This window comes from Lepidothrix coronata, unplaced genomic scaffold (genome assembly GCF_001604755.1).
Source record: "Lepidothrix coronata isolate B3197 unplaced genomic scaffold, Lepidothrix_coronata-1.0 Scaffold5, whole genome shotgun sequence".
In the NCBI taxonomy this organism is placed as follows: domain Eukaryota; kingdom Metazoa; phylum Chordata; class Aves; order Passeriformes; family Pipridae; genus Lepidothrix; species Lepidothrix coronata.
The window spans coordinates 9,867,984-9,895,971 of NW_016690185.1; the positions used below are offsets into that span (position 1 = coordinate 9,867,984).

Here is a 27,988-nt window from a genome sequence, read left to right on the forward strand (position 1 = left end):
CTGTGACATGTGTCATTTAAACAAAAGAGCTTTTGGCATTTAAAGAAGAATGCAGGGAGAAGATTCTTCTTATCTTCCCAGGCACAAAGGCTGGATATATAAAAAATGTGCATATTGATCATCCAAACAGAAAATGCCATCTCACTAAGGGCTTATGTACACATGGAGTGCTGTGGAAGCAGCTGCTTCTGATCAGGTCCTCAGCGAGAACACACTGGAAATACTTCTTAGCATTAAAAGAGATAAGCCTTTAAGCTAACAAGTCTGTGCAAAAGCTTATGCCAATCTTTTGCAAAGCAAATATCTTATTATTTAAATACACTTGTATTCTCTTCAGGCATAGTGATTGTGGTCTGTGTTTAGCTGAAAATGGCTTTCTCCTCTTGAATGCAGTCTTCTTGAGCATTAGTGTATGGGAATGATAACCATGTCCCTCAAGGACTGCAATGACATTATAGCTTTGTCAAACATGTATTAGCAAACAGTATGAAATCACTGTGGTCATCTGTATGGCATAAGGGAATCACAATACTTATTAAGTCTTAAATATCAAACACAAGCCTTTTATTAGGACCTTACTTTGTGCCTCCTCCCTCCCCTCTGCTTTCCTCAGCAAGACTGGATGCCCTTTCCTCACAGCACAGCACAGCACCACGGCCTCTCCTCTATGCCAGAACTGAATGCAAGAAGCGCTGTCCCTCTGTGTCATGTAAACTGAACAGCCAGGCTAGTTCTCATTTCCGTGACAGGACACGATGCTGGCTCATGTGCCTGAGGAAAAGATACAGGCCTTCACTCAGATCAATAAAACTCATTCAACTCAGTGAGGTTGAACATACAAGACAGGATTATAGCGTGGGACAAGGGTGTTAGAACCAGACTCCTTATGTGACAGGATCTATGCAAAGAAGAGAAATTGCTCCTTTGAAAGCATTTTAAAGGGAAGAATTTGCAAAAAGGACTGATGAGCCTTGGTTTTGTTCACAAACTAGATCCAAAATGCTGATGTAGAATGTCTGAAAAAAGGCTAGGTTTGTTGGGAAAGTTACTGCATCCCACCTCGTTCACACTCATCCTAACACTTAGAGCAACTAATAAGCACCTTGTTTTTTCTAGACTGTCTCATGCTCTCCTTGTATGTCAAATGCTCCAAGTCCTCAGTCATCTTCATGGTCCAGAACTGAACACAGTAGTCCAGATGTGGCCTCACCAGTGCTGAGCAGAGGGAAGAGTCATCACCCTTGACCTGCTGGCACCATTCCACCACTGTAGCCCAAGAGGCTGTTGGCTTTCCTCTCCTTTCTATCTGCAGAAGCCTGGCTTCTGGTACTTTAGTGAAGAAAAATTGTGGTAGTAATGTATCATACCTTTCAAACATTCAGCAGGTGACATCATCACATTCAGTAGAAAAGTAGGAAAAGAGAAAAAGAAAATCAGTAAAATGCACAACAAATTTATTTTATTCAAATACCAGGCTGTACTTGCCAGTGAAACAAACAGGGCTGTTTTGAGCTGCTAGAAGAGAAATACAGATTTTTGTGAAAAAATGCTTAAAATTTATTTAAAATATCCAAAAGTGATGTGTCAGCCACTTACAAGTTCTGTACACACCTGCAAACCGTATTAACTAGTGATATGCATAGAATTAGAGTACTCTGAGTGATACTTTTAATACTTAAATGTTCATCCTCATTAAAATCAGTTACAATTTGTCTTGAATAAATTAATGTGAGACTGTTAAGAAATCCTAAATCAATTTGCATTACGGCAAATTAATCATTCAGTAGCATTTTAGTAGACAAGTCTGAAGACACTACAAAGAAAAAGTCTTTTCAAGCAGACAAGAAAGTATTTTAAGGCATTTTTGTGAGCTTTTGCTTTTTAACTCCTCAGTAGGACTAAAAATAGGTATGCCTAGGCTTTGTGAAAATGTTCTCTTTTTCCACCCTGCTGTCTGGGATTTCTGGATAGGTCACTCTGATCAAGTTGCTGTTGAGTCTGGAAACTGCTGGCACATCAACTCTGTGCTTACACATCAGTTCTCGATAGTTTTCCCTGGAAGTCAAATCACTTCCAGAGGGTTATGCACCTCTCCTAGGTCTAACACTTTTGGATACACAGCACTCACTATGCATGAGCTGCATACAAGGACTAGGTTCAGTACCACCCAAAGATGTTAAGCACATCCTACCTGCGCAGCTCGTGTGCTTGCCCAAATCAATCCCCGACAGGAATGTGGCAGGTCTAATATCAGCATCGATTACATGCTCCCTGCTAAGCCCACTGAGATACTCATTCATGTAAGCAGAGGGTCTCTCTGTCCCTGCTCAGCACTCACAGGTTAGGGGGGCAGGACACAAAGGGAGGTCCCTCCATCTGGGCCAAGGAGGTCCTGTATCCTTTCAGATATCATGCAACCATTTTGCTCTCATTTTCATTTTCAGATGTATAAAGTAAAATGAAATTCTTCAAAACAAACACTTGTTTAATTTAAAAAAGAAGAGGTTGTGATGCCCTTCCTGTACCTTTTCTCCAGTGGGGTGACGTTGGCCATTCATGGGTGTTGCAGAGAGGCATCTGGGGCTGCCTCTTCCCCCAACCCCTGTGTGGGAATATGAGGTACCACAAGGTGTAGGTGAAGTTCTTCAGCATTGCTTTTCTCAGACTTCTTAAGGAGGGTAGCATGTGCCTTTATCTCAGTTTGTAGAGTCGGCACGAACACTAACCTTTCAGCTCCAGCTTCTGTCCATCCTTCCTGGCTGCATTTTCAGAACATTGCTGAATATAGTAGTTCTAGTGTGATTCTAAATATTAGCTGTGCAAGGGGTTATAGAGATGGCAATGCTATCTAAGTTGGGCGTTCCTGGGCCTTCTGAGTAGCACTTCCCACTGAGAGGAGTGGTATTGCTTTCCAGGAAAAATTAAATGTTTTGCAACAGTATTACTTGTACATTGTTCATCATCCGAAAGAGTGGCAGAATCTGGTAATTTCCAGTTTTGAGCCTTAACCTGAAGCATGTAAGATTGGCCAAAGAAATTGGCCAATTGTTCACCTAAGACATCCCTTCCCTTTCTACCTTTCCCTTCTCAAAAAAACCTAAGGAAACAACCATGCAGCTGTTTCAGTAAGGGATGTTCCTTTTGCTTATACCCTACAGTGATTCAGGAAATAACTGGAATTTCAGGTGCAATGAGAATGAAGAATTGGACTTGGCATTATTATCTGAATTCATTAATAAATATGTACAGAAGAACTCTGTCCCTTCAAAGGATTATGAGACATTAGCTGGTTTGACTTCTTCAGGACAACTAAGCAGTTTATTTTCATGGGGGATTATTACAGCTAAATTACAGCCACATTGCTCTTCATGAGACAAGAAAGACACTTTCATGAGTAGCTTTTTCTTACAGTTGTGGTCAATCTTAATGTGTGAAGGACAGAGCTTCCTACTTGTTTCCAGTTAATTTCAGAATTATTTTGCTTCAGATGTTTCTGAAAACAAACAAAACAAAATGACAAGGTGAAATGAGAAATTTACTTTTGGATCTAAAAATTGCACAGAGAGTACAGGTGAATGAGCTCTCAAGTCAAATTAATGGCTACAAGTTAGGGCTTGTCTGTGCTGTAAAATGGTTTGTCAGTATCATTACACCAGCAATCCCAAGACTATAGCAAAAAATAAAGCTAATATATGACTCCAACACAGCTATGCCAGCAACTTTGCCTAAATAAGTGAAACTCATACCAGTAAATTTTTCTTTTAGCTTATGCAGTTTAGGGAAATATTTTACCTACATGGGGCCAAAGAACTTATCTAGTCAGTATAAACTGTGACTCCAGCAAAAACTTTTCCTAGTGTTTCTCCAGTATGATTACAACCATGGTGCCTGTGTCATGTTGCTGGTCTGGCAGACATGGGAGAAGAGATACCTCCCTTTTGGAGAGCGGCTTCCAAGAGGTATGCCCTGGGGCTGATGTAACAGAGGTGTAGGCCTGGAGGGAAGTTAATTAATAATTTAATTAATATTTAATGGCAATACGCCAGTGTACTAAGACTTCACTAGTGGGCTCTGTTCTCAGCTCTGTCACACTATAAAAACGTTTGAATCTGCTGTCTGGGGGAACAGCAGTGCTTGTGCGTGTAGGAAGAACATCTAGAACATCTAAATAATCGTGGTAGTCTCCCCTGCCCTTAGAGTCTCTGAACCCACAACTGCTTTGAGACAAACTGTTTGAAGTCCTGCTTGTATCAAAGCTAAGAACTGATCTGCAGCTCTAAGAGTAGCACACCCTTTATTTGCTCCCTCTTGATTCTTTCTTCCTTCTGGAATCACCATTGGTTGCAACGTAGAAAAAAGCTCCACTTCACATATTAGGGGAAAGTGGCAGTTGAAAAATTACCTAACAATGAAAATGAGCAAAGTAGATGATGCCCCCAAATCTGCACTGAAAGTTACTCAGGAGGGAGACTTTCAAAAGTGCTGAGAACACACAACTACATTCATGGATTTGGGTTCCTCACTCCAACATCCCCAAGGCTACAAAGTTTGCCTCAGCCTTTCAGCCAGAGGCTTTTCTAAGACAGAATCAGCTAACTTAGAGGGTCAGTGGTACAAAAGCTCCAGAGAAATGTCTTAGAAAAACAGTACAAAAGGACTAATGAAGACGTGGCGGGGTCAGAAAGGCTGGTTTTCATTTGTAGTACTGGCTCTACATTTCAATTATGAAGGAACCTGAATCTCAGCACAACCAAGGTAAAAAAAAAAAAAAAGTTGCTCCTCAATCTGTTTCATACAATTACTTTAAAAATTTGGTACAAATTGAAAATACAAAAATCTACTTTGCCTAAACAAAACCTCCTCAGCTGTTCAGTTCATGACAGGAAAACACAGCTGTGTATTTTTTTAATTCCCTACTGCATTACTCTATCTTTTCTACTCTTTCTTTTTTTTGTCTCCTATTTAATAAGCACAGAAGGTTAGTCAGCTGAGACCATTCGTTTTCCGGCACTTATGTGCAGTTCGAGTCCAGAAAGCAATGTCCTGAAACAGTCTGACACTAGTACTCATTTTCAGCTCTCCAGGCAGCTGGACCATGTTGTTTTGATCCTTTTTCAGCCATGAGATTACAAGGAGCTATCAGGACTGGAGACAGAAGCTGCCTTCTCTGGTTTTGCTGCTATTCTTTTGTTGTTACTGCTGTTCCTGCATGTATGCCTCTCATTTTTGTCTGCAGGGACATAGGAGGAGACATTACAGCAGCACCATTGGTATTCCAATCCAATGCAATGAACCTTTTCTCTTCCAATTTTCTCACACCCAAGAAAAGCCACTGTTGACATCTTTAATACCACCTAAAAGACTGTCAAACTGAAGGCTTTCCTCCTTAAAAAAGCAAAAACAACTCATGGCAGTAAAAGAAGAGAAACTTGTCTTGTTAAAAGGAAAGCCACACATTTTAAATGCTTCCAGGGTGGTGTGTTTTTTTCTTAATTTCTCTTGAATCTTTAATGAAAGGTTAAATAAAATATGTTAATGATGGTTGTTGCTATAGCAAGCTCAGGCATCTCTAGTGAAGTCCCTTGCTTAATTGCTTATTGTTCTGGAGTGATGAGGTCATATGAACATCTTTGACCCACTGGGCACATTTTTTCTATCAAAATTAACATAGTAATGACCTGAGGCAAGTCTCTGCTCTTTCTTTCTCACTGTTGCTTAGGATGAGGACTAGCTCTTAGTAGTATCATCCTGGCATGCTTCAGCCCTGACTGTGGAAAGATTTTGAGGGTGACACTGGTGAAGCACTGCAAATAATAAATACTGGGTTTTTTTAAGTAGACCTACTGTTGAGGTTTACTTCTTTATTTCATTAAAACTATTTTCCCCCTAATGATTCTATTTAAAAGTAATTTAGATCAATAGATTTAATTTTGATAGATCATACATACCAAATAATTAAAAGTGGACATTAAAAAATAGCATAAATATCCTGAGGAAAGAAGGGACTATGGGTAGGAAATAGTTGACTGATGAATTCTTGAAGAACTAACATGCTCAGATATTAAGTATTGGCACAGGTGAAAGAGACAACATATTTTTGTGCATTATTTCTCTACGTATAAGCCTAAAAGAGCTAGTTTGGTTACTTTATCTGGCTAGATATTTTATAAGACTTCCGCCCACATTAAAGGTTAATTGTATATGCCCACATCAAATCTGTATTTCTCTCAATGCTCACATGTGAGGAAGTTTAATAGAAATTTTAAGTGCTAGAAAAAAGCCATAATGGAGGATTTCTGATGGCTGGGGGAGACCAGCAGCTGGAGGAGCCACATGCTCCTTAGCTAATAATTTCAGAGTGTGGATACTTGTATGAGCCATCAAGGATGATAATTTATGAGACTGCTTTATAATCCAGACAATGATCTCCCTCAAGGTGGCAAAGGTCCTTTCTTTCATGTTTTGCTAGAGCCCCACTAGAAGACAACTAATAAAGTGAAACCTTACCTCCACTGATAGGGAGTTTAAAGTGGTAGGTGGATAAAGACTTAAAGGAGCTGATGCCATAACAGTAAGTACTATAATCAGATGCTGATCCTCTACCTGGCCTGTTTCTTGAGAGCATGCTTTTCCTTTAATGCCTATAGCTGCAAGGGGTATTTTAGACAAAAGAAAATTTAATTCTCTCTTTCTCAGCTTCTTTACATGATAGAGCAAGACCCCACCCTCAGTGGTATGTGGACTGAGGAAATAATGTGTTATGTGAAACATACTACTTTGTTTCATTTTTCAGTCTTTTCTGTAACTTTGGACTTTCTGCAGCTGTGAGCAGGGGAATAGATGGTCTCACGTATACCACACACTGCCCTGAATGTCATGTTTCTGAGGGGTTTGAGCATTTCAGAAAAAAAATAACAGCTTATTTCAGATTCATGATATTGCTTAACTCAAATACAAATTAACATTGCATGCCAGTTAAAAATAAATAGAAATTACATTTTGAAATAAAATACTGCTTTATAAACAATTTTTTTTTTAAATCTCTGAAACAAAAAATTTCAAGTTTCTCTGTGTTTTCATGGGTTTCTCTTCACAAAAGAAGCCATTCAGCTGAATCAAGTGAAGTTCATACAAGGTTTAGATGTGAGTGAAAAGAGCTGGGATCACATAGTTTCACTCATACCTAGAAAAAGTCTCATCTCTGTTTAGCTGGAAATGATGCCTAGAGATCTTTAGAAGCAAAGACTCTCCTCATTAGCATCTAAAGCCTCTGCAGATTGATGGAGCAGAACCTTGTGGTTTAAATGAAAACACAGATTATTCCTGAAAGTTTTTAAAGTGACTAAACTTAGTCACAAGGCATCCATTTCCAAAAAGAGGAAAAGGATTGAATTCAGAGTATTATAATTTGTTACAGCAAACTGGCACAAATCAGAAGAAATGCCTGTGCACTTCTATCCCCAGAACAATGATAGGTACCGCTTTAACAAAGGTGACACGGCTAAGAGTGACAGGGGGTCACAGGCGGCAGCTCAGAGGTGCCTTTCCTGCCATATTCACAGGACGTTTGGGGTAACAGCAGCAGCCCCAAGGGAAAAACTTCTCTTGTTTCAGGGAGTGAAGATTACTGTCCAGTCTGAAAAATCACTCTGCCTGCTCTTGTTTGCATAAGTGACCATAGGTTATGCTCACCTTCTTCCTTCAGAGATTGTGGGCTTATTTCCAATGCTGCTGTCATGAAATGCTTTTCTTATGTTTTCAATTATGTTTTCATCCACGTAGCTGTAGTCATGCTCTTCTTCCTCTTCTTTTTCTGCCTCATAGTTACTTGTTAAGCCTGAAAAATTAACAAAAAATAACTGTAGGAAATGGAAGACTCTGCCCTTGGCCTGAAAAAAAAAAAAAGTACAATTCAAACAGGCAATCATAAAAGCAAAGAAAACAATGTTTCATTTTTCGCATAGTACTAATACCTCTAATTTGACCACTCCCTGCTACCTATGCACATATAACTAAGGTTTATTGAAATGTTTAAATGATATAATCACTAACAGCATAAAAGCAGACGGATAAAATTATCTGACCATAGTAAGAGAAGAGTAGTCCACTTGCCATGAGCCACACATACCATCCTTACCGCAGATGTGCTCCCATGCTCCTGTGTTTCATTGCCTGACAAAACGAGCCACTGCAGCTAGGAAACCATGGTGCTACCTCGGGATTTCCTAGAGCCAGAAAACCCACTTGCTGCTTATTCTGAAGGGAATAACAGAGACATAGTCTTGAAAGTGGCTTGAGGTTAAAATGAAAAGTGTTGAAGTACATTTCTTTATGTCCACCTAAACTAGCTTGAAGTAACACTGAGGACAAATCTTTCAGAAAGCAGCAGCCTTTTTCCAAAAGGGCAGAGACCCTCACTGGAGGCCTCTTGGGAGTTCAAGGGCTGGGGCAGCCCCTGCTTTTTATCTGGGCACAGCAACAGTTTCACATTACAGCTCACACTGATGAGCTACAGACTGCTGTCAGGAGGCCCCAGTCTCCTCCCATGCTTGGGTGGTGCTACCACTTTCCTGAAGCTAGAGGAAGCTCTACAAGACACATGGGACCACTGGTCTCCTGCAGAACCCCATAAGGATCAGTCAGTGAGTGCCCCATATCCCTCCTCTAGAGCCACCCCATCCCTCAGCTCAGGCTGTGCTGGGGAAAAGCCAGGTAGCAATAAGACCAGCCAGGGCTGAAGTAGTGGCAGTGGGACCAGATGGAGCTGAGGTGGTGGTGGAGGCATCACCAAAGTCTCCCTGCCAAGAGCAGCTCACCCTTGAAGTTTATCAGGAAGACTATAATTTAATAGAGCTGAGAGGATACTGTATTTCTACAGCAAAAAGTTTCACCTGAAATTGCAAAACCGTGTGAAACACCACTTTGGGTACAGCTGTTTCTGGTTGTTTAACTTGCTACGACACAACCTGAAACAACCTACAGTAGTGCACTAACTGACCTCCCAGCAAGGCTGTGCCTGTCAAACATGTCCTTCTTTATGGGACCAAGCTTCTCAAACACGAATCCTGCCAAGTTTACTCTTGCAACCACCGTATACCCCTTCACCAAGACAATTGTATAATCTCTCAGCAGTCTCCAAATCCCATTGTGTTCCTCCTGAGACTCTCCATGGCTGGCGTGTCTCTCCCTGAAAAACTGGTTAGTAATAATTTCTTTCTGAAGTTGCGATCCTTTCCTTTATAGGTTTTTTTCAAGGCTAGAAATAAACACCAAATTAATCAAGCAGCTGTCTGGCCACACCAGTACACAGTCTATCACAGACCAATTTATCCACAAGTCCCCTGCTACTAAATTAGCAAAATATTTCCAGATCTAGGCATCAAAAGGAAAAAACCAAAACAAAATCCCAAACATATGATTACAAATGTATTGAAGATCTCATTCACGCATATGGCCACTATCTTGTTAATAAGCATTTCCAGGTTTGTAGTTCATTTGCAATTTGGCTATGTTTGATATCAGTAAAAGTAAACTAATGAATAAAACAGGCACTGAAAGAATAAGCTAATCCCTGTGATTCAGCAAGGGAAATATTGTTTGTGCACTTAGACTTGCTAATACGGATATAAGGTACAGATTGCTCATGGGTGGCATAGCTAGACTTTCTTCTTTCCCAAACATGTGCAAACAAAATTATACGGTTCTAAGTAAGACAGCTCAAGGAGAAAGAAAATTAATGTCATCAGGCCAGACTAAATCACAGCTGTCCCCAGTACCAAACTTGTGCAGGATGCCTTCTCAAATGTATATATTTACACTTCAATAAAGCATTAAGCAATGAATAGACAAGCTGAACAATCCCAAGGGGATTCTGAATATTGAAATCAATGCAATTTACTTCCCTGTTTGGAAAAAAAAAATCTATTACCCTCAACACTGAATTACCTAATCAGATAGGTCATGTCAGCCTGCCAAGAAAACAAGGCTTATGTCATCATGCTGTCTATCCATTCGTCAATCTCTTTGGTACTTTTACAAGTTTATTTCTGCCAATTTCAGTCAGATTTGAAAAGGGGGCAGAAGTCTTACCGTGGTTACAAAAGCAAGATTTGAATTAGTTCCTCCACTGAAAGAGAAAGACGCAGAACACAGCTCTTATACACTCCGTTTGGCGGCAGACAGCAGGATAAGTCAGCGTGTGCATATTGGTTGGCCATTCAACACACACATAGCTCCAGACCTGCTCTTTTTCATTTGATAGGAGCACCATAAAGAGAGTTTTGGTTATTATCAGGAAAGGCAGAGAGGAGCAGTAGGGGACAACAGACCTGAATACTTATTAAACCAAATTTAATTAATTCTGCTCTTCCTGGAACAATTTGTATAATTACGTTTGCCTTTACAGTGGAAGGGTAGTGCTCTGCAGACTAAAATTTTCCATTTATCTCACTTGTATCTTCAAGTGAATAGGATTTGAGTTTGGTTTTTTTTTTCTCAGAATATACTTGCTGTTTTTCACAAATTTCAGGATCAGAAATGGTTGTCATAACTCTCCATTTTGGCCTTATTCAAAATGTAGGCAACAGAAGCAACCCAACCCATCAAAACCCTTGGTTGGATGAAACAAGTGCTAGAGGCCTCAACTCATGTACATACAAGTCTGGCTGCACACCTAAATGCCTTTGGCTGTGTGACCATAATACATTTTTATAGCTATGGTAAATATTTCAGATCAGTATTTACAGTGCATAAATTAACATTCAACCACATAGCATTTATTGTTTATTTATGCCTAACTTGAAAAAAGTAATTGTGAAATATTCTGCATAATGATATTATGAATTCAACATGGTAGAACCACATCTTTATTTCTGCGCATCACATAAGTGAAAATGCACAGAACTGAAGGTATATGCATAAACCAAAGTGTTTTTATGAACAGTAGCATTTTATTTGCTGTGAGCCTGGTTCTAATGCTCCTCAGTGCTAATGAGAACTAATTCCTTAGGGACTGCTACTGAAAGTCGTTCAGTGACAGCAGAATCTGAGCCCATAAAACTAATGGATTGTTCCTTGAGCTGATATCCATCAACTGTTGCTTCATGTGATGATGTAGTGTATCGTTAAAAACTGTTAAGTGCTACAGTCCAAATATTTCATATAAACTGTAGAGCTGCAATTCATGTACGGGTAATGTTTATCTCCCTCTGGAATCTACTAACCTATTGTTTGGAAAAGTTTAATCTTAAATTTAATTTCTTAAAAAAATCTTAAGTTTCCTGAGAGACACAACTGTTCACCTCTTTCACTGTCCTTTAATTTTTTTTCTTTCTCAGTTTTTTTTTCTAGTCTATCTTGATGGTTTTATTGAACTTTTTGAGATCTAATTTCCACTGTTGTGCCACTGCCTTGTATGAAATAAATCTCCAGTGTATCAACAGCTCTTGCAGATCAGAAATGGTTGCCATAAGTTTTAAACAATCACATATTTCTTGCCTCATCACACGTTCCTGCAAGAGGATAAGGGAAAAGGCCCAGGGCACCATGAACCACACTTTCCCAGGCTCTGAAGTGCTGCTCGTCATGAGGCTGGAGGAGCAGAACTTGCCAGAGAGTGGGAGAGAGGACTGACATGATGTACCCTTTAGTTACACCTACATATAACACTGCGATACCCCCTCTTTGCAACCATATCCATGAGCTCCTGCCTGGAACCTCTGCATATTACTGCAATTAAAACCAGTCATATCTAATAAATCAGTAAAATGTGGAAGCCTATGCTTTCTTGCCCCTGCTGTACAGCAACTTAGAGTTTGGTTAAGGGCAAAGCTGACTGAAAATGTTTAAATATAATTTACTAAAATGTACTCACCATCCTATGAAATTAGATGATCTCCGTATTTTAAGCAATTTTCTTGCCTTTTTTTATACTGAGCTCAGAAGATGTGGCAGCCAAGAATAAGTTTTGTGTTTACAGCCCAAAACCCAAGAGTCTTTTTTTTTTTTTTTAAGATGGTTACAAGACCAGAGGAGCCAAAGAATCTAATAACAGGTTTGCTCTAATCAAAGCCTGAGCTGAGTGTGGAAGCTGGAGAGAGTTGTCACACATGCATAGAGTAAAGGATTCCTAATTCATATTGCTTATCCCCTGCACCCAATTCAGAACATTAATGCAAAATCTCTGTGATGACATCAAAAAGAAAGAGCAACTTATTTTCAAAATAATTTAGAATTCTATGTTTTGCTTTTTAAGTTTTTGGGTTTGCTATGTTTAATTCATTTTAATACTGGTTTTAGAGTGCAGTGACATAGCCTCATGTATTGTCTTAACTAATGGGACAGCAAGTTACAGCACAGGGATAAAATTTCTTAAACCATCTTTGCTGCCAAATTTATTAGACATTATATGTGTATCCTAAAGTACAATCAGAAGGCCCATTTCTCTTTTTCTTTCTCAAGGCCACTAGCCTCCTAAATTAAGTGCCTAAAGACAGTATAAATAAATACCTTCCCTAAAATATCCTAACATCAATAAATAAAATCAACATAAATACTGTTTTACTGCAGACTGTAACAATTCCAGAAACTAAGCCATGAGCAAGAAGATTATGCAATGTTTCAGAAACTCCACATAGAATAACTTTCAAGGTTAAAGAGAAGCTGATGCAGCAGATTTCTGTTGAGAGTTATCCTGCAGATATTGCTACTATTTCTAATGGATTTAAACTCAGTCAAATATTAAAAAATAATATTTTTAGTGGCCTATTGAGATTTAATTGCAACAGAGGAAAAAGGTTCAACCTTTCCTACCTTTATTAACATGAACTCCGCTAGGAAAGACAATAGAGGCTTTAAAACTGAAAGAAAAACATGTTGCTTTTCCTTTCAGAACTATCTGGCCTTTGGTAAGAAAAACTAATTGTCTCTGTAACTAGTTTTTTTTTTTGAGAGTACATATTCAATATCCTTATTAGGAATTTGAAATAGGTTGGTGCTTTGGAGGGTGGCTTAACATTCATCAGTAGAAGTTTAAAGATTAGTCAGTGAATGGTGCATTTCCTCCCACTCAAAACCCACAGGAGTGAGTCTGTGTTATTAGTCTTGACATATTTTCTAAATCCATTATCTTGTGAATTAGCAGAGCATACTCTCTGGAACAGGCGAGCTTGCTGCATGCAACAATGGACTCATGGGGATCCCTTGGCTGGCCAGGAAGAACTGTTTTATCATCTAATCCAATCTCCTGTATAATTCTACAGTCCTATTTGAATAAAGCCAAATAATTTTGGGCTATACGAACATACATTTTTCAGAAAAACCTTTAGCTTTAATTTGGGTATGTCAGTGTACAATCCATCACTGTTCTTTGGACAAGGTTCAATCTGCCCTGCTCAAATACACACTATGCTCCAATTCAGACAGAGTTTGTAAAGGGATATATTCCAAGGCAATTTCCTAGTATTTTCCTAGTCTTGCAAAAAAAGAATCATTATGATACTACTTCTTGATTTTCTATGTGTGTACTGAACTGAAGTACCAGGAGTTTGTTTGAAACCTTCAGTAACAAAGGTTATTCTTTATCTAGTGTTCCGTGAGTAGTCTAAGAAAATACAGTATATAGGATGAACTTCAAATTATCTAATGGCCACTTTCATGATAAGGGAGGCAGGAGACGTGACTGATGAGCTTTTGAATCAGATACATGGCAAAGAACTGTGCTAGCAGGCAAAAGTTAAGTGCTGTGAATCTTTGCAGTAGCAGAGGCCCACAAACATTTAGCGGTTCTAACATCACTTTTCTCTAATACTCTTGGTCATACACACAAAGCTACCTTCAAAGCACAGGTCTCTAGTCATAAACTCAGGGAAATGAATAGATAGGAAAAAAATGAGCCTGACTGATACTTTAAGTTTTTAAAAAAATATGTCTACTGGACACAGGAACAGTTAAGTCAGAAATCTACCATGACAGTTGATATGTGAATCTCAACCAGCAGAAAGTAAACTCTGCTTTCTCAGAAGGGATGTTACAACAAACATTAGGATCTTGATGGAATGAGGAGCAAAGGAAATAGAGCAAGAATAGCTAAGAGAAGATATTTCCAAACTTTAAAAAGCCTCTAGAAAAGGCTTTCTTCTCAATCAGATTGTTTCAGAATTAAAAACAAATGGAGAATTGGCTGGGACAAATAGACTTTTGCTAGAAAGTGAAAAATTACAATAAAAATCAAGTGCTGTTCAAGAGTCTGAAAAAGGTTTATCAAGGACATATAAATAAGGCTTAATGGGGTGGACAAAAGACTATATGCTAGTGCCTCTGAGTGAATATAGAGAGAGGTGGCAGACAGACTTCGAGCAGGGCAGCTCAGACAGTCAGCAATATTGTTTTGTTTCAACATAGTGCTGAAACATGTTCAGTAGAAGGTCCAAATAATGAACTGTTGCAGAAAATCCAAGTCTGTTTTCTAGTGTCCAGAACCACTAACTGCATTAGCTGACAAGCAACATGAAGGAGAAGGAAGAAACTTTGCTGGTAGCATGGCTGACAGAGGCAGCCCTCTTTCTAGGGCAGGTAAGAGACATAGGAAGTGACTGAACGACTCCACTTCTCACTGCATGAACCAAGCAGCTGTGTTTAGAAAAATATTTGAAGAATCTTGACTGTAAAGCCATTTTGAAACTTTAGCCTGTGTGACTTTCCATGTCTGTGAGGAGTCTAGACCTATGAAGTAAAGCACCTACACAAGCATTAACTTCTGTGTCCTCAGCATAAGCTTTATGTCTGGCTTACTTCAGTAAGGAAGCTTTGGTCATGTTTTCTTCAGGTGTGTTCCCTCTGCTTCCCATGCCTGCCTCACCCCACAGAGATTAACCCATGCACGTGATCCAACTGATCCCTGTAGCATGGACAGCGGTTTTCAAACTCAAGCCTCAGTGATTTGCAGGTAGTCCCCCTGACAAAAATCAGTACCACATTAACCCATGTTGGTACTCTTTTTTTTTTTTTTTTTTTGGTGAGGTTTAAACAGAGATACTGTCCTTTGTAGCTACCAATATATAAGCTTCACCATTTACCCCTACAAAATCTAATCAATTCATTAAACATTGACAAAATGAAGCCTGAAGGGAGATTGTTCAAAGTCACAAAATAACATATGTGGAATTGTATTTCAAAGCAGCCAGATATTAAAATACCTTTCTGTGCTGGTTTTGGCTGGGGTAGAATTAATTGTCTTCATAGTGGCCTCTATGGGGCTATGTTTTGGATTTGTGCTGAACACAGGGTTGATAATATAGAGATGTTTTTGCTATTGCTGAGCAGTGCTTACACAGAGCCAAGGCCTCTTCTGCTTCTATAATGCCACACTGGCAAGGGAAGTTGGGAGCGCATGGCAAACTGGGAGGAGACACAGTCAGGATAGGTGATTCAAACTGACCAAAGTCTGAAGTTCCATACCATCTGATATCATACTAAGCATATAAAGTGGGAGGAAGAAGGAAGAATGGTGAGACATTTGGAGTGATGGTGTTTGTTTTCCCAAGTAAAGGTTATGCGTGATGGGGCTCTGCTCTCCTGGAGATGGCTGAACACCTGCCTGATGATTATTTGGTTTTCTTTGTTTGTGTATGTTGCTTTTGCTTTCCCTATTAAACTGTCTTAACCTCAACCCATGAGTTTTCTAGCTTTTACCCTTCCAATTTTGTTCCCGATCCCACTGGGGGGAGTGAGCGGGTGGCTGCTTGGTTGCCAGCTGGCGTGAAACCATGGCGCTTTCAAAAATCAGTCCTCAAATAATCAACTTCCACAGCAATAAGGATTAATGAATATTCAGCATGACACTGTAATTCTTCTCTATAAAAATTATATTGCTTTTAGAAGTTTCAATATACATAGTTTCAAATAGACAATCCTTTTTAAGAGTCTGACACACTGAATGACAAGAAAATAAAGAGAAATCTTATGGGAGGTTCTTATATCAATATCAATTATCAGTTAACAAATGCTGTGAGGATTAGTATTTGTGCTTTAGTCTTCCAAATGTTCCAGTGTTGTAATTAATGTGATATGATTGTATTTCAGATATAACCTGTGACTGACAGAGTAATGAAATATTTTTTTCTATTAACTGCAAAGTTATTATATCTATATAATAAATATAATTTGGATTTGTCCTCTTGTCATCTTGCTTCTCAACTTCAGTACGGTTCCTTTCTGCAAAAGGAAAAACTTGAAAGATAAGTAGAAAAATTAACTATCTATCAAAAAATATGGGAAATGCAAACAAATGGTGACTTTAAAACCCATTATCAGTCAAGCAATTTGCTCAATATTATTTTTTCTTCAAAATACAAAAATGTGAGTTGAAGACATCCTCATATCTTTATGCAAAATGTTGTTCATCTTAAAACCTTTTGGGATAGGTATTCTTTTCTAACAGATTATGTGTAAGCATCACCCTAAAGCTAAAGGAAAGCACATCTTTTCCAAACGTCTGTTCCTCAAACCCACTGAATATTCATGCTGGAGTGTCAAACAGAGTTTAATACCATGCTGCTGTTGAGAGCTTGGATGAATTTGCCTTATGGCATTTATGGAGGAAGAACAGAAATGTTCACTTTTCATCCCTTTTGACTAAGCCACAGATTCCAAGTGAAATAACACAAGATACTCCTGTATGTCAATCTTTCATCAGGGCTGGGGTTAAGCTTTGTTATATTAATAGTTCAAACCATAAGGTTTAACTGACCTTTAATCATAGTAGGTTCCACTAGTGGAGCTTTCCCAGTCTTGTCCTTATTCTCACAATGCACCAAATCATTTTGACAACTAACTTGCAATTCCGAAACATCAGCAGCTTGACTTGAGCACAATTTCTTCATGGTATCTACACAAAATTTCTGAAACAGAAGAGTACATTAACTTTACATGTAAATTGTTATTCCTAACTGATGCGTTCAGAGATGTGACATGTAAGCGCAACATCCTTTGAGTTGCTTCTGTGAGTTTTAACCACAGATCTGTTTGTCAAAGTCGTGGATCACATTTACCACAATGCTTGTCTTTGAGGCATGTACATCACAAAATAACATGACCAGAAGGCACTCTAGGTGAAGAAATTACCTCTAAAACTTATATTCAGTCTTTCTTTTTTTTGTTGTGTTTTGGGTTTTTTTTGGCTATATGGAGTCACACAAACAACAGGAGGTTTATCTATCCTTTTGGCTGACACAGATTACTTTCTGATTAACTATTTTTATTGTATCAATTGTTCATTTAATGTGTTCTGTTAGATATTACATCACAAATTCATATAAAGTCTGACATTTCAATTCCATTTACCCAGTAGCATTCATAGCATAGTAAGTATAGATGGATGATGGGAACAGACAATTATGGAGTAATTAATTATAGTTTTACTACATTGCAGAAAATAAGTTATATGGTTGCAATATTTGCATCCCTTGAAATTCAGGTTTGATACGTACATTTCCATAATTCCGTTGTTTGTTTTATTTTTAATTCAGAGTTATTTATGTCATAAATACTTTCAGTCAAATACCTATTTTTTGCTGTGTAAATAACAGTCAATTAAAGTGTCAAAAGGTGTATCTTTGGTGAAGTGGCAGTATAGGTACAAACCAATTGCGATCATTATACCAGAGAGTATATATTTTAAGAAATAATCAGTATATACTTTCCATTCAAAATCAAATGTAGATTTTTCCTCAGCAATGACAAAGCCCATCCTATTCAGAGAGATAAGGTCATGTTGGTAAAATTGACAGTAGCCATACAGTAATAGTATCTGATCTTTTCAGAATCAACCCACAATTTGTGAAGGCACAACACAAGCCCACATTTTATGACAATCTGCCCTTTCTGAAAAAAAGATATTATCTAGCAACAAGAAAGTCACAGGTAATTGAAATAGAAAATTTGATAGAGTATATTAAGAAGACCAGACGAGGATGAAACGTGTAACACATAGGGATGATTTTCCTCAGTGGGTGGGTCACGATATTGCGTAAGTGGAAGACCCTCATTTTTCAGTTAGAGGAATCTATGGTACTTTTCTCTATTTTCTAAAAGCAATACTGCCAGCTGAATCTGCAGGGGGCAGTTGAGTTACAGTATTCAATGCATGTTTGTGCACTACAGGCTCTACAACGCTTGACAGTGCTCTCCTTGATTGCAAAACTGCCACTGAGGCCAAGCAAAGCTTTAAGCAGTGATGTAATAATTAAAAAAAACCTCAAGGACTTGTACAAAAATAAATTCAGCTAAGCAATATTTTGCAAAGAGGACAGAAACATCAGAATAAGTTCTTCACAGCAGAGAATTAACCCAATGGAAATGGCACTGTTCAAACTGGGATCATGCTCGGCTGGTGCGTTATGGAATAGCTTCACTGAGGCTACAGGATCTTTAACTTTCTTTCACCAGCATGGCATGACCTTTCTTTCATCTCCAGTTCTTTTCTTGATCATCTGCACCTAAACATGCCTGTATGCACCACCTGTTTGTTGTCGGACTGTCCCAATAAAACAAATCCCAGAATCATAGAATATGCTGTGTTGGAAGGAAACTACAAGAATCATTGAGTCCAACTCATAGGACCATCCCCAGGAATCATACCATGTGCCTGAGAGCATTGTCCAAACACTTCTCAAGCTCTGTCAGGTTTGGTGCTGTGGCGACTTCCCTGAGGAGCCTGTTCCAGTGCCCAAACACTCTCTGGGTGAAGAACCTTTTTCTGATATCCAACCTAAACCTTCCCTAACACACACACTTTACAGATAGTTATTGAGAAATGTCCACCTTCTGCTTGGGGAAAATAAATGCTTGAATAACCATGTTTCAGAGCTGCCACTAAACTAGTCCCATCCTTTGTATCAGTCATACTTGTTTATCACAAATGAAAGGTCTTGGGCAGAGTAGGGTAACTTTATTATTTACAGGCCGATTATTTCTATGTTCAAGTTATTTGGCATACTTAACACACAGAAAACTTTCACTTAGTAATCAGCTTTCAGGTGAAAATGGATCCTTAATTTAAATAGCACACGTTAAACAAAGAAAAAACAAGATTTTTTTAAAAATTATAAATTCTTTTATTTTCTAGTCAGCACCTTATTTAACATATTAATACTAGCAATCAATATGATGAATAAGTATGTTGAGTTTATTTATTTTTGTATTGCCTTAACTAACTAAAAACAAGTCTTGGAATCAAAATAGAAAGATCCTCTCATCTGGAAAAATGTAGCTGAAATTTGTGCTAATCTTATAATTCCTCAGTAAAACCACATGCTGTGAAACAATAGTTACCTGGGGCACCTTGCAAACCAATTAAAATATGCAGAATTCAAATATTTAAAAACTAATATAATTACGGAGAGTGAACTGTCACATCACTTTATGCTGAAATCTGATAGCCTTTTTAACATCCTTAATAGCACTATAGATAACAATTATATTAGAGACCCATAGAGATAAGATTTTTTTTTTAAACTATGTAAGAGTGAAGTCTTACAGTTGTCTTTCAAATACTTGGTGTACTTAACAGCACAGGGTTTTCATCTATGCAGTTATTATTCCACTAATTTAATAATGGCCAGTCTTCGCGAGCAAAGATTTGGGAAAGGTCATTGACCCTTCGAGCCTGCGCAGTGGATTTTTTAGGTGAGACACGGCGTGCGCTGAACTGAGCCCAACCTTTAATCCTGAGGTTCATCTGCCGGGGCCAAGCAAGCTTGGACAGTGGCAGTGAGGTCCCCAGGACGTAGGTTTGTTTAGAGTGACCTTCTCTTAGATGGATTGCCTTACAAGGCTGACGAGCTCCATCTGCCTGGGGGGCTGGGAATCGAACCCGGGTCGCAGCGGTGAGAGTCCTGCACCCTAACCACTAGACCACCAGAGGCCCCTCCACTAATTTAGATATCAGCCATGGTTTTCAGTAGTTACTGCCAGAAGAAACACTAATTCAATTAAAAACTCATGATCAGAACTACAGTCACTTGTTATAAGAGACTACTCATGAGGAAACACCAAATCTCAGCATCTGGAAAATACAACCAACAGCAACACGTCCATGAACTAAAAATTTTACCCCAGTGGCGAAGCACTGCCTGCTACATCTCTAGGCTTGCTCATTGTCCAGGAACAACTCAGGAGACAAAGCACAAAGCCGTAAAGGTAAGGTAGTCTAAACGTACACAGTTCCTCTCAGGAAATAGGAGGTGTTATGTCAAACAGGATACAAAAAAGTGTGGGTGCTAAGGTGAGACCTAAAGAGGCAGAGATGTATCATTTTAGTAAGAACAGAAGTGTCAACATTCTGCAGAAGCTGTAAGCGAGTGCAGTTTACCGAAGGTGCTCAAACTGAAAACACTGCAGTAGCAAACTGACTTTCGGACTAAATGGTTTGAATTAATTTCCCTTGATTACCTGAAGAAGTTTAATGCACTACATGTATGTGTGTGTGTGTGTATGTGAGCTCTCTTCTGCAGGCAAGGCTTCCCTCTGCCTCTCTGCAGAAGCAGTGAAATCTGACAGTAGTTCTTAATTTTATGAATGGCACTGCACAAATAGTAATGCTTTCCCTATCTACAGTCCCAGTTGTGCAAAACCTGTTCCCAAAATGCCAGTTTCCCCTGCAATATAAGTGTAGGCAATCATCTTCTTCTCATAGCTCCAAGGTGTGTTCTCCTCTCACTTAAAAAATTGGGATATCAACAATTGTTTCCATATGAATATTTCTTTCATTACTGTGTCTAATTGTTTTCTTCAACTCATTTACATTTCTGTTATCAATATCATGTGGCAAGGAGTTCCAGAATTTACTTCTGCATTGAAATTTACTTTGCGTTGTGGGGTTTTTTTGCTGCCCCACCTCATAATTTCATGCTGTTGCTGTAATCCCTCTCTATTAATTTTCTCCCTGCATTCAGGTTTTTACTCTTTTTTCTTGAACTGTCTCTTCCTCGGGTTGAAGAATTTCTGATCTATTTAAGCTTTCTTCTTACAGGAACCGAATTGTAACCCAGGATGGTTACATGACTGGAAATTCCTGCTCCTTTGCAAGATACAACCCAAAGCTACTGAAGGCAATCCATATTCCACACATACATCAGACAGCAGTATTTGGTCACAACTACTCAGTAAGCCCATAAAATAGCACAGAAGTTCTTACAAAAAACTATCCATAAACACCACCACCACCACCCAATAACAAAAACACAGAACAAACAAACAACAAAAAAACAATTATCAACTCTGGAGCTGCCCAGCAAAATTATTGTAACCTCTGAGATAGAACAGAAGAAAGAGAAGCTCTTACAGCAAGTAAGAAAACAGGCTGTTAAATCCGTTTACAAAAAAAAAGAAAATAATACACGTATTCATAATACACATTATTGTTTGGTTGGTTTTTTTTAAGGAAACAAAGCCTCAACAGCATCTAGAACATTCAGAGTAAAGAAGGAGAAACATTTGTTTAAAGTACAGAATAATGTGGGAGTAAATACGAAACCAACAGCTGTCATGGTCTCTGAAAATGCTGTGAGAGATGTAGTGGCATAAACCAGTGTGACAAAACTATGCTTTTCCAGACAGAAAGTCAAACTGTTACATGATTACAAATGACTCTAGTGAAGAGGAGTACTCATTTGTTGGAGTAATCTGTGCTGGACATGGCACTACACCATTGGAGTACATTTATTACAAGTCACCCACGCTAGTAAATACAGATCATAAACCTTTTACTGCAGTCTTTAAAGACAGCTTGGAGTGGCACTGTCTACTGCTTGCACAAACCCAAGCCAAAGCTCTAGATACATATTTTTTGCTTTGGCATATACCGCATGGATATATTTATCTGCAAAATGCTTAATTGCTGGATGCACCTTTCTGCCAGAAAAAAAAGCTGTATACATAGAATGAAAGTGTGAGGAATGATTTCACAGTCAAAACACAAACAAGAAAGACAGTTGATCCCCAAAAGCTGTATATGATGATTCTGCAAGAGTCACACAGCACTTTATTCATGGGAAAGCCCAAACCAGACTGAAAGAAGATTTAGTTTTCAATATTTTAGAGAACATTTTAAGGAAATTGTGAAAGAGTCATGTCAATCTAAGGTTATTCATAGTTGCTGATTTATAGAGAAGACTTCATGAATTTCTGAGCAGAATTACAACCTACTTATATAATTTTGCTTCAACTGCATGAGTTTCTGCAGGGGCAGTTTGGAACTACAGTGAACTAGAGAAGAATTACAGATTTCGATTCCCATATCATATCAACCGGTGTAAACGCTATCACAATCAGAACCTCAGACCATCCTGAAACACAGATCCGAATAGTTTTTCAGTTTGCAAAAACATAAACTGGAGTAAATACATTCTGGAGTAACTACATTCTAGAGTAACTTCATTGATCAGATTTACACCAATGTTCATCATTAGGTGATTCTGTCCCTCTGCTCTGAGGACCCCAACATAACAAGGACATGGATCTGTTGGAGTGGGTCCAGAGGATGGCTGCAAACATGATCTGGAGCACCTCTCCTATGAAAACAGACTGAGGGAGCTGGAGTTGTTCAGCCTGAAGAAGGCTCTGGGGAGACCTTATAGTGGCCTTCCAGTACCTAAAGGGGGCCTACAGTAAAGATAAGAAGGAACTCTATTAGGTACTGTAGTGATAGGACAAGGGGGGCATAGTTTTAAACTGAAAGTAGGAAGTAGATTAGATATTAGGAAGAAATTCTTTACTGTGAGGGTGGTGAGGCACTGGCACAGAGAAGTGATGGGTTCAAGGCCAAGTGGGATGAGTCTTTGAGCAAGCTGGTCTAGTGGAAGGTGTCCCTGACCATGGTAGCGGAGTTGGAACCAGATGATCTCTAAGTCCCTTCCAACCCAAACCATTCTATGATTCTGTGAAAATATATTTCATCCACTGCATGACTAGAAGTAGGAATCGGTGCTCCCACCTAACAGATGGGAAAGACAAATTTGAATAATGGGAACACACGCATGCAAATTGCTGACACCTCTCAAAATCTGTATTATTACGGCAGACAGGATTGATTTATTCCACTTGAAAAGAAACAATTACCTTTAGATTATTACTCATTTGTATCCCAAGGTAGCCTTCTTGCATGATCTATTGGCAAGCCAACTTATCTTGCACATCAAGGTAATTTTTGCAAGGGCACAGTGTACCCATAGCAAAGGGTACTGACAAGGGTCTATGATTTTGTAGCAAAGAATTTTAATGGTTTTCTCCATTGCACTGATTCCAGTACATGATATCAAGTCTTCATTTTCCACAGTCCACTGGAGTGTGGAAAAGGAGAAGAGCTAGTTAGAAGATACTTCAGAAAGGCCATGGGCAATAAAAAGGATCCTCATTTAGCCTTATTAACATACAGGACAAGAGCACTTTGGAGAATTATTATTTGCCTGCAGGACTCATAAGGTACTATAAACTGCAGATGAGCTATTTTTGACAAAGAAAGGGTCAAGGTTATATCATCTCAAAGACAGGAACAAAATTACATTAGTTTGTGAGTTCTTCTCTGCCTAAAAGAGACACAGAACATGTGATCACATTAGGTTTCTTTGATCCAGGTTCAAGCACTTGATAGGTTTCTTCCTCACAAGGTACTTTCTGTACATACCAACAAGAACACCATTAATTTGAATTTCATTGTCAGCAGTATGGGTTTTATCATAGAATCATAGAATAGTTTGGGTTGGAAAGGCCCTTAAAGATCATCTTGTTGCATCTCCACTGCCACAGACAGGGACACCTTCCACTAGACCAGCTTGCTCCTGGTTCTTTTCCCAAAGTTAAAAAGGGTGAGATTATAAATAAAGTCATGCTCGGTCACAGGCAGATGCTGCTGTAGGCTCATTCTAAGGGTTCAAACACCGTATTTAAAAAGTGGTGTTTTCCTAACAGTAGGGACAGTATTAGTTAATCCTTGTTCAGGGCTTGAATAAGAATATTTGTATTTAAAACCAAAACAAACCAGAGCAGAGAGCCATGTTCTAGCCGGGTCCATTTCTACAAAAATAATGTACCAAACCGAAAGGTCTTGGAAAAATCAGCGGCACCGAGCCCTGCCCGACACGCAGTTTGTCCGCGAGCTGGGATTCCCCTGACATACCGACTAAAAGGAATAAACGGGGCAGCGGGCGGCGGGCACCGCTAGGGGGCTCCGTCCGCCGCCGCATCCCGCCGCTCCGCCGGGCGCTCCCGCCGGATCGGGGCTGCCGCGGCAACACAAGGAAGACCTGGCATCCGAACTCTCCTCTGACAAAGATTCTCCTTCTGGTTCACCCCCTTTCCGCCTGTTTAAAACGACAAGCACAGCAAATTCCGTGGTTCTGTCTGGGACTAGGCAGAAAGAAAATATGCCTGATCGGATTTGATGATTTTTGGGGGGATGAAATATGGCGAAATGTTAAAATCTTGTAATTTAGCAGGATGAGGTTTCATTAATTGCAGGGGGAGTAGCGAACAGACGGAAAAAAGGGATCCAGCCGATAGAACGGCCTTTAAAGAAGAGCTGTTGTGCATGAATTGTCCATGCTTTTATAGGAAATGTTGGGAGGGCTTTAACGAGCTAATGAAATAGTGCCACTCTTTACCGACAGTTCCCACAGTTCAGGTAAATTTTCTACAGCTGACTGAGACAAAATAAATTGCATTAAGTCATCAATAAAAATCACACAAGAGTGTACTGATATTTCATTCTACTAAAATTCTTTGCTTGCTCCAGAAATTCAGAGCCCAAAGCTTTTTGTTCTTAGTCCAATGACTTTCATGTACTCATTCACTGCTCACAGTACTCGTTTAATCATTTGTTGAATGAGATCTTTTTCTTTCCCAAAATCTATCCCAGAATAAGACAATTTACGTCTCAAGAGACTTTAAAATGAAGTTTTGCTACCAAAGGGTCTTTTATGTCTCTGGGTAACTGAAGCTGTCAGCCTCTTTTCCCAGACAATTTTTTCCTGCTCTGTGTGTGTACAAGCAAAAGAGAACAGAAAATGATGTTGTGCACCCATGAGTGGCCTGGGATGAAACAATGCCCTATTAGCCAGCTCAAAATCACGAGGCTTACACCTTCAGCTCTTGGTGTTACAAATCAAAAAGGGTATTTGAAAATCTTTAAGCAATAGTTCAAATGCAAAGTGCATATCTGCATTTTGCCTTCCCAGCTCCATCTCTCCCCTCTTCTCTGCCTGATAAATGCATAAAGGTGGGAGTGCTTGATCCTCAGTGCCTTGGAGCAAAGAGCAGTTTTTTCATCTTTACTATAATGTGGGTGATAATAATATTGCATTTATTTTTGCAGCTATGTCTTTATCTTAAGGCTTGGATTTTTTTCCGAGTACTTAGTCTTAAACAGCACTTTCTTTCTTCAGCACAGTATGCAGTGAAAGGTAAATACTGTTTTCTGCATTTTACATGCTGGCAAATTGAAATGTGCTTTTTTCTACATAGATTCAAAAAGTGGGTAGGAGCCAGGGAGGTGCCACAAGCTGTCACCTTTCCATACACACTGACTCTTCACCACTCTGCCTTCACTGCCAGCAGGCACAGCAACTGCAGCCACACTTGTGAGCTCTCAGCTAAAGAAATTAGGCCTGGACTGTTTCAGATTGGGCAATGAAACACCATTAGTAGCAACCTGTGAAAATCCTGGTTTCCATGGCACTCATGGCAACTGTGAAAGAAAGCAAAAAGAGGACCCCATAGTTTCCTGGCGAGTCCGCTGTCTTAACCCCAAGGAGGCTTTGCTCTTCTCCTGGGCTACTCACCCACTCAGCACTGAAGTTCTTGGGAGAAAAAAAGTGTACACCTGAAGAAGTAAATTACTGAGATCTGCTTCTATATTACAAATGCACCTCACCTTGGCAAATGGAAGTGCTTGTTTGTTCAACGACTATGAAATGTTGCATTTTGTGCAATCACCACTTAAGCAGGAGATGCGAATTCTTCTCATTTATCTTTAATAGGACATTAACTTGAAATATAATTACAAGGGAGAGCTAATTACCTGCAGGTTTGCCAAACTGCAGATGGAATCTACTCAACAGAATGAAATCTGAATGCTGAAGCTGATGTGAACATAAGTGCAGTTTAGTGTGCTGAAAAATTGAATTGAAACTAAATGAAAAGAAGAATGAAATTTCCTGTAACTCCTGACACGGAACCTCAAATGAGGCAGCCCTCATGGCACCGTTGTCTCAGCTGTCTCTCTCTGAGTCCTCAGATCTTCTCTGTCCCTAAAAAATGAAATAAAAACCATACTAGTTCAGGTCAAAATGCATCTCACACAGTGTTTTTTCTTCACCGTTGCCTTATGCAGACAGCAAGGAAGAGTGAGAACTGAGCAAGGTGACCTGCTATATTGAAATACACTCTCAGCCTTTTATTATTTTCAGCTCGGGGAATTTCCTGAGTTTGATGTGGTTTGTCTATTAGTAACCCTTAAAGAGTCTCTCTTCCAAGTATCTGCTCAGTCTCCCCTTGAACTCCTGATCTTCTTCCAGCCTTGTTTGGGCTCCCCTTAATCTGAATGTATCCTGCCCCATTTCCTCTAATTGTGGTCCTGCAGAGACTGGGGAAGGGAAGGAGTAGGGGGGCAAGATTTTTAAAATAAATTGTTTTCAATTCTTACTGCTGTGCTGCCTTTCCTAGCATAAGTCTGCAAGTCCAGCTGCAGAGCTCACACTGTGCTTCCTCTTACTGCATGACAGAAAATGCTGTGCGTGGCAGACAGCAGCCTCAGGAAAGCAGCAGGGCACTGTGTTGGTAGGAATTAAATACTTCAGACTGGACTCGGACCTCAGAAACTGTAAATCTGGAGTAACTCCCTGTAGTTTGAAAGCATTATTCTGGATTTACTCAGTCATGGCCGAGTCCAGCATCAGGCTTCTTGTTTTTCAAAATCATCCAGTTTCCAGGCCACAGCAGGAAATGTAACAGCAGGAGTGAAAAGAAAATGGGTTATTTTATTAGTAAAATGCATTTCTATTCTAACAGGTATTTCTGCAATGTTTCGATTCCTTCAAGAAAATTTTGCCTTCTTGCACACATATGCACATAAAAATGTATATAAAAATATGAGTATATAAATATTTTAGTTTGCCCACTAGAAGCCAGCCTGTTTTGTCAGAAAGAAACTATTCTGCCCCATTTTCAATTCCCTTTTTATTCTTTTTTCTCCAACATAATTTCAAAGCTCTGAAAATGAATTCCCTAGCAGTTGTGTTAAGCTGCATATTGGTAGTTAGCAAACCTGGCTAAGTCACAGGGGATTTTGATTTGTTGGTAACATTGAACCATGTCCTGTAGAGGATCTGGATTTTTCCTCATCAGAAAGGATGTTCACATCCTGGAACTTCTGGCAAATTGGGAAGTGCTCACCCCCTGAAAAAAATTCACTTCTAATTACAAGTACTTATCAAAACTATTAAAAGGAGACTTTTTGGTCTGTTTCTGTCTGTTGGCATTTTAGATTTTGATTTCCTCAGTTCACTACAGGGAACAAAAAGTAAGAGGTGGAAAGGCTTTCAAGGGCGTTTGCTCCCCAGTATCAAAATGAAACTCTGTAATGCGATGTGCCCACTTCTGCTTCCTGCCCCCCATGCTGAACCACCCTCCCTCCTGGGCACTGGAGCTACTGGAGGTCTGAGAGATCTCCCTGGGTTATCTCTATGGCAAACAGCAGGCCCTGATAACCAGCTCACTTCAGAGCCAGGCTGTAGCCTGATCTGCCTCAATAGCAAGCTGTGAGAATGAGAATTAAATATCCTCCTCTGCTCATAACTGTTTTCCATTGCTTTTGTTAAATCCACTCCCTTTCTAAGTTCTCTCCAGAGAGCTGGGTTTGTAGGACAGACCTGGCACTCCAACAATGTTCAGAGCTATGCCTCAGTGGCATTTATAAGGAAAGCCTTTTAAGCCCATT

General features: G+C 39.3%; 1 protein-coding gene across 1 annotated transcript in view; it reads right to left on the minus strand.

Moving 5' to 3' along the window:
* Positions 1-1,747: 1,747 nt before the first annotated feature.
* THEMIS (thymocyte selection associated) overlaps positions 1,748-27,988 on the minus strand; it is a 78,657-nt gene continuing 52,416 nt past the window's right edge. The window contains exons 5-7 of the mRNA XM_017827563.1: positions 16,748-16,898; positions 7,693-7,837; positions 1,748-3,493 (exon numbers count right to left, since the gene is read on the minus strand). Coding sequence (XP_017683052.1) covers positions 3,484-3,493; positions 7,693-7,837; positions 16,748-16,898 — 306 coding nt within the window. The 3' untranslated portion in view covers positions 1,748-3,483. The remainder of the gene's footprint in view (positions 3,494-7,692; positions 7,838-16,747; positions 16,899-27,988) is intronic.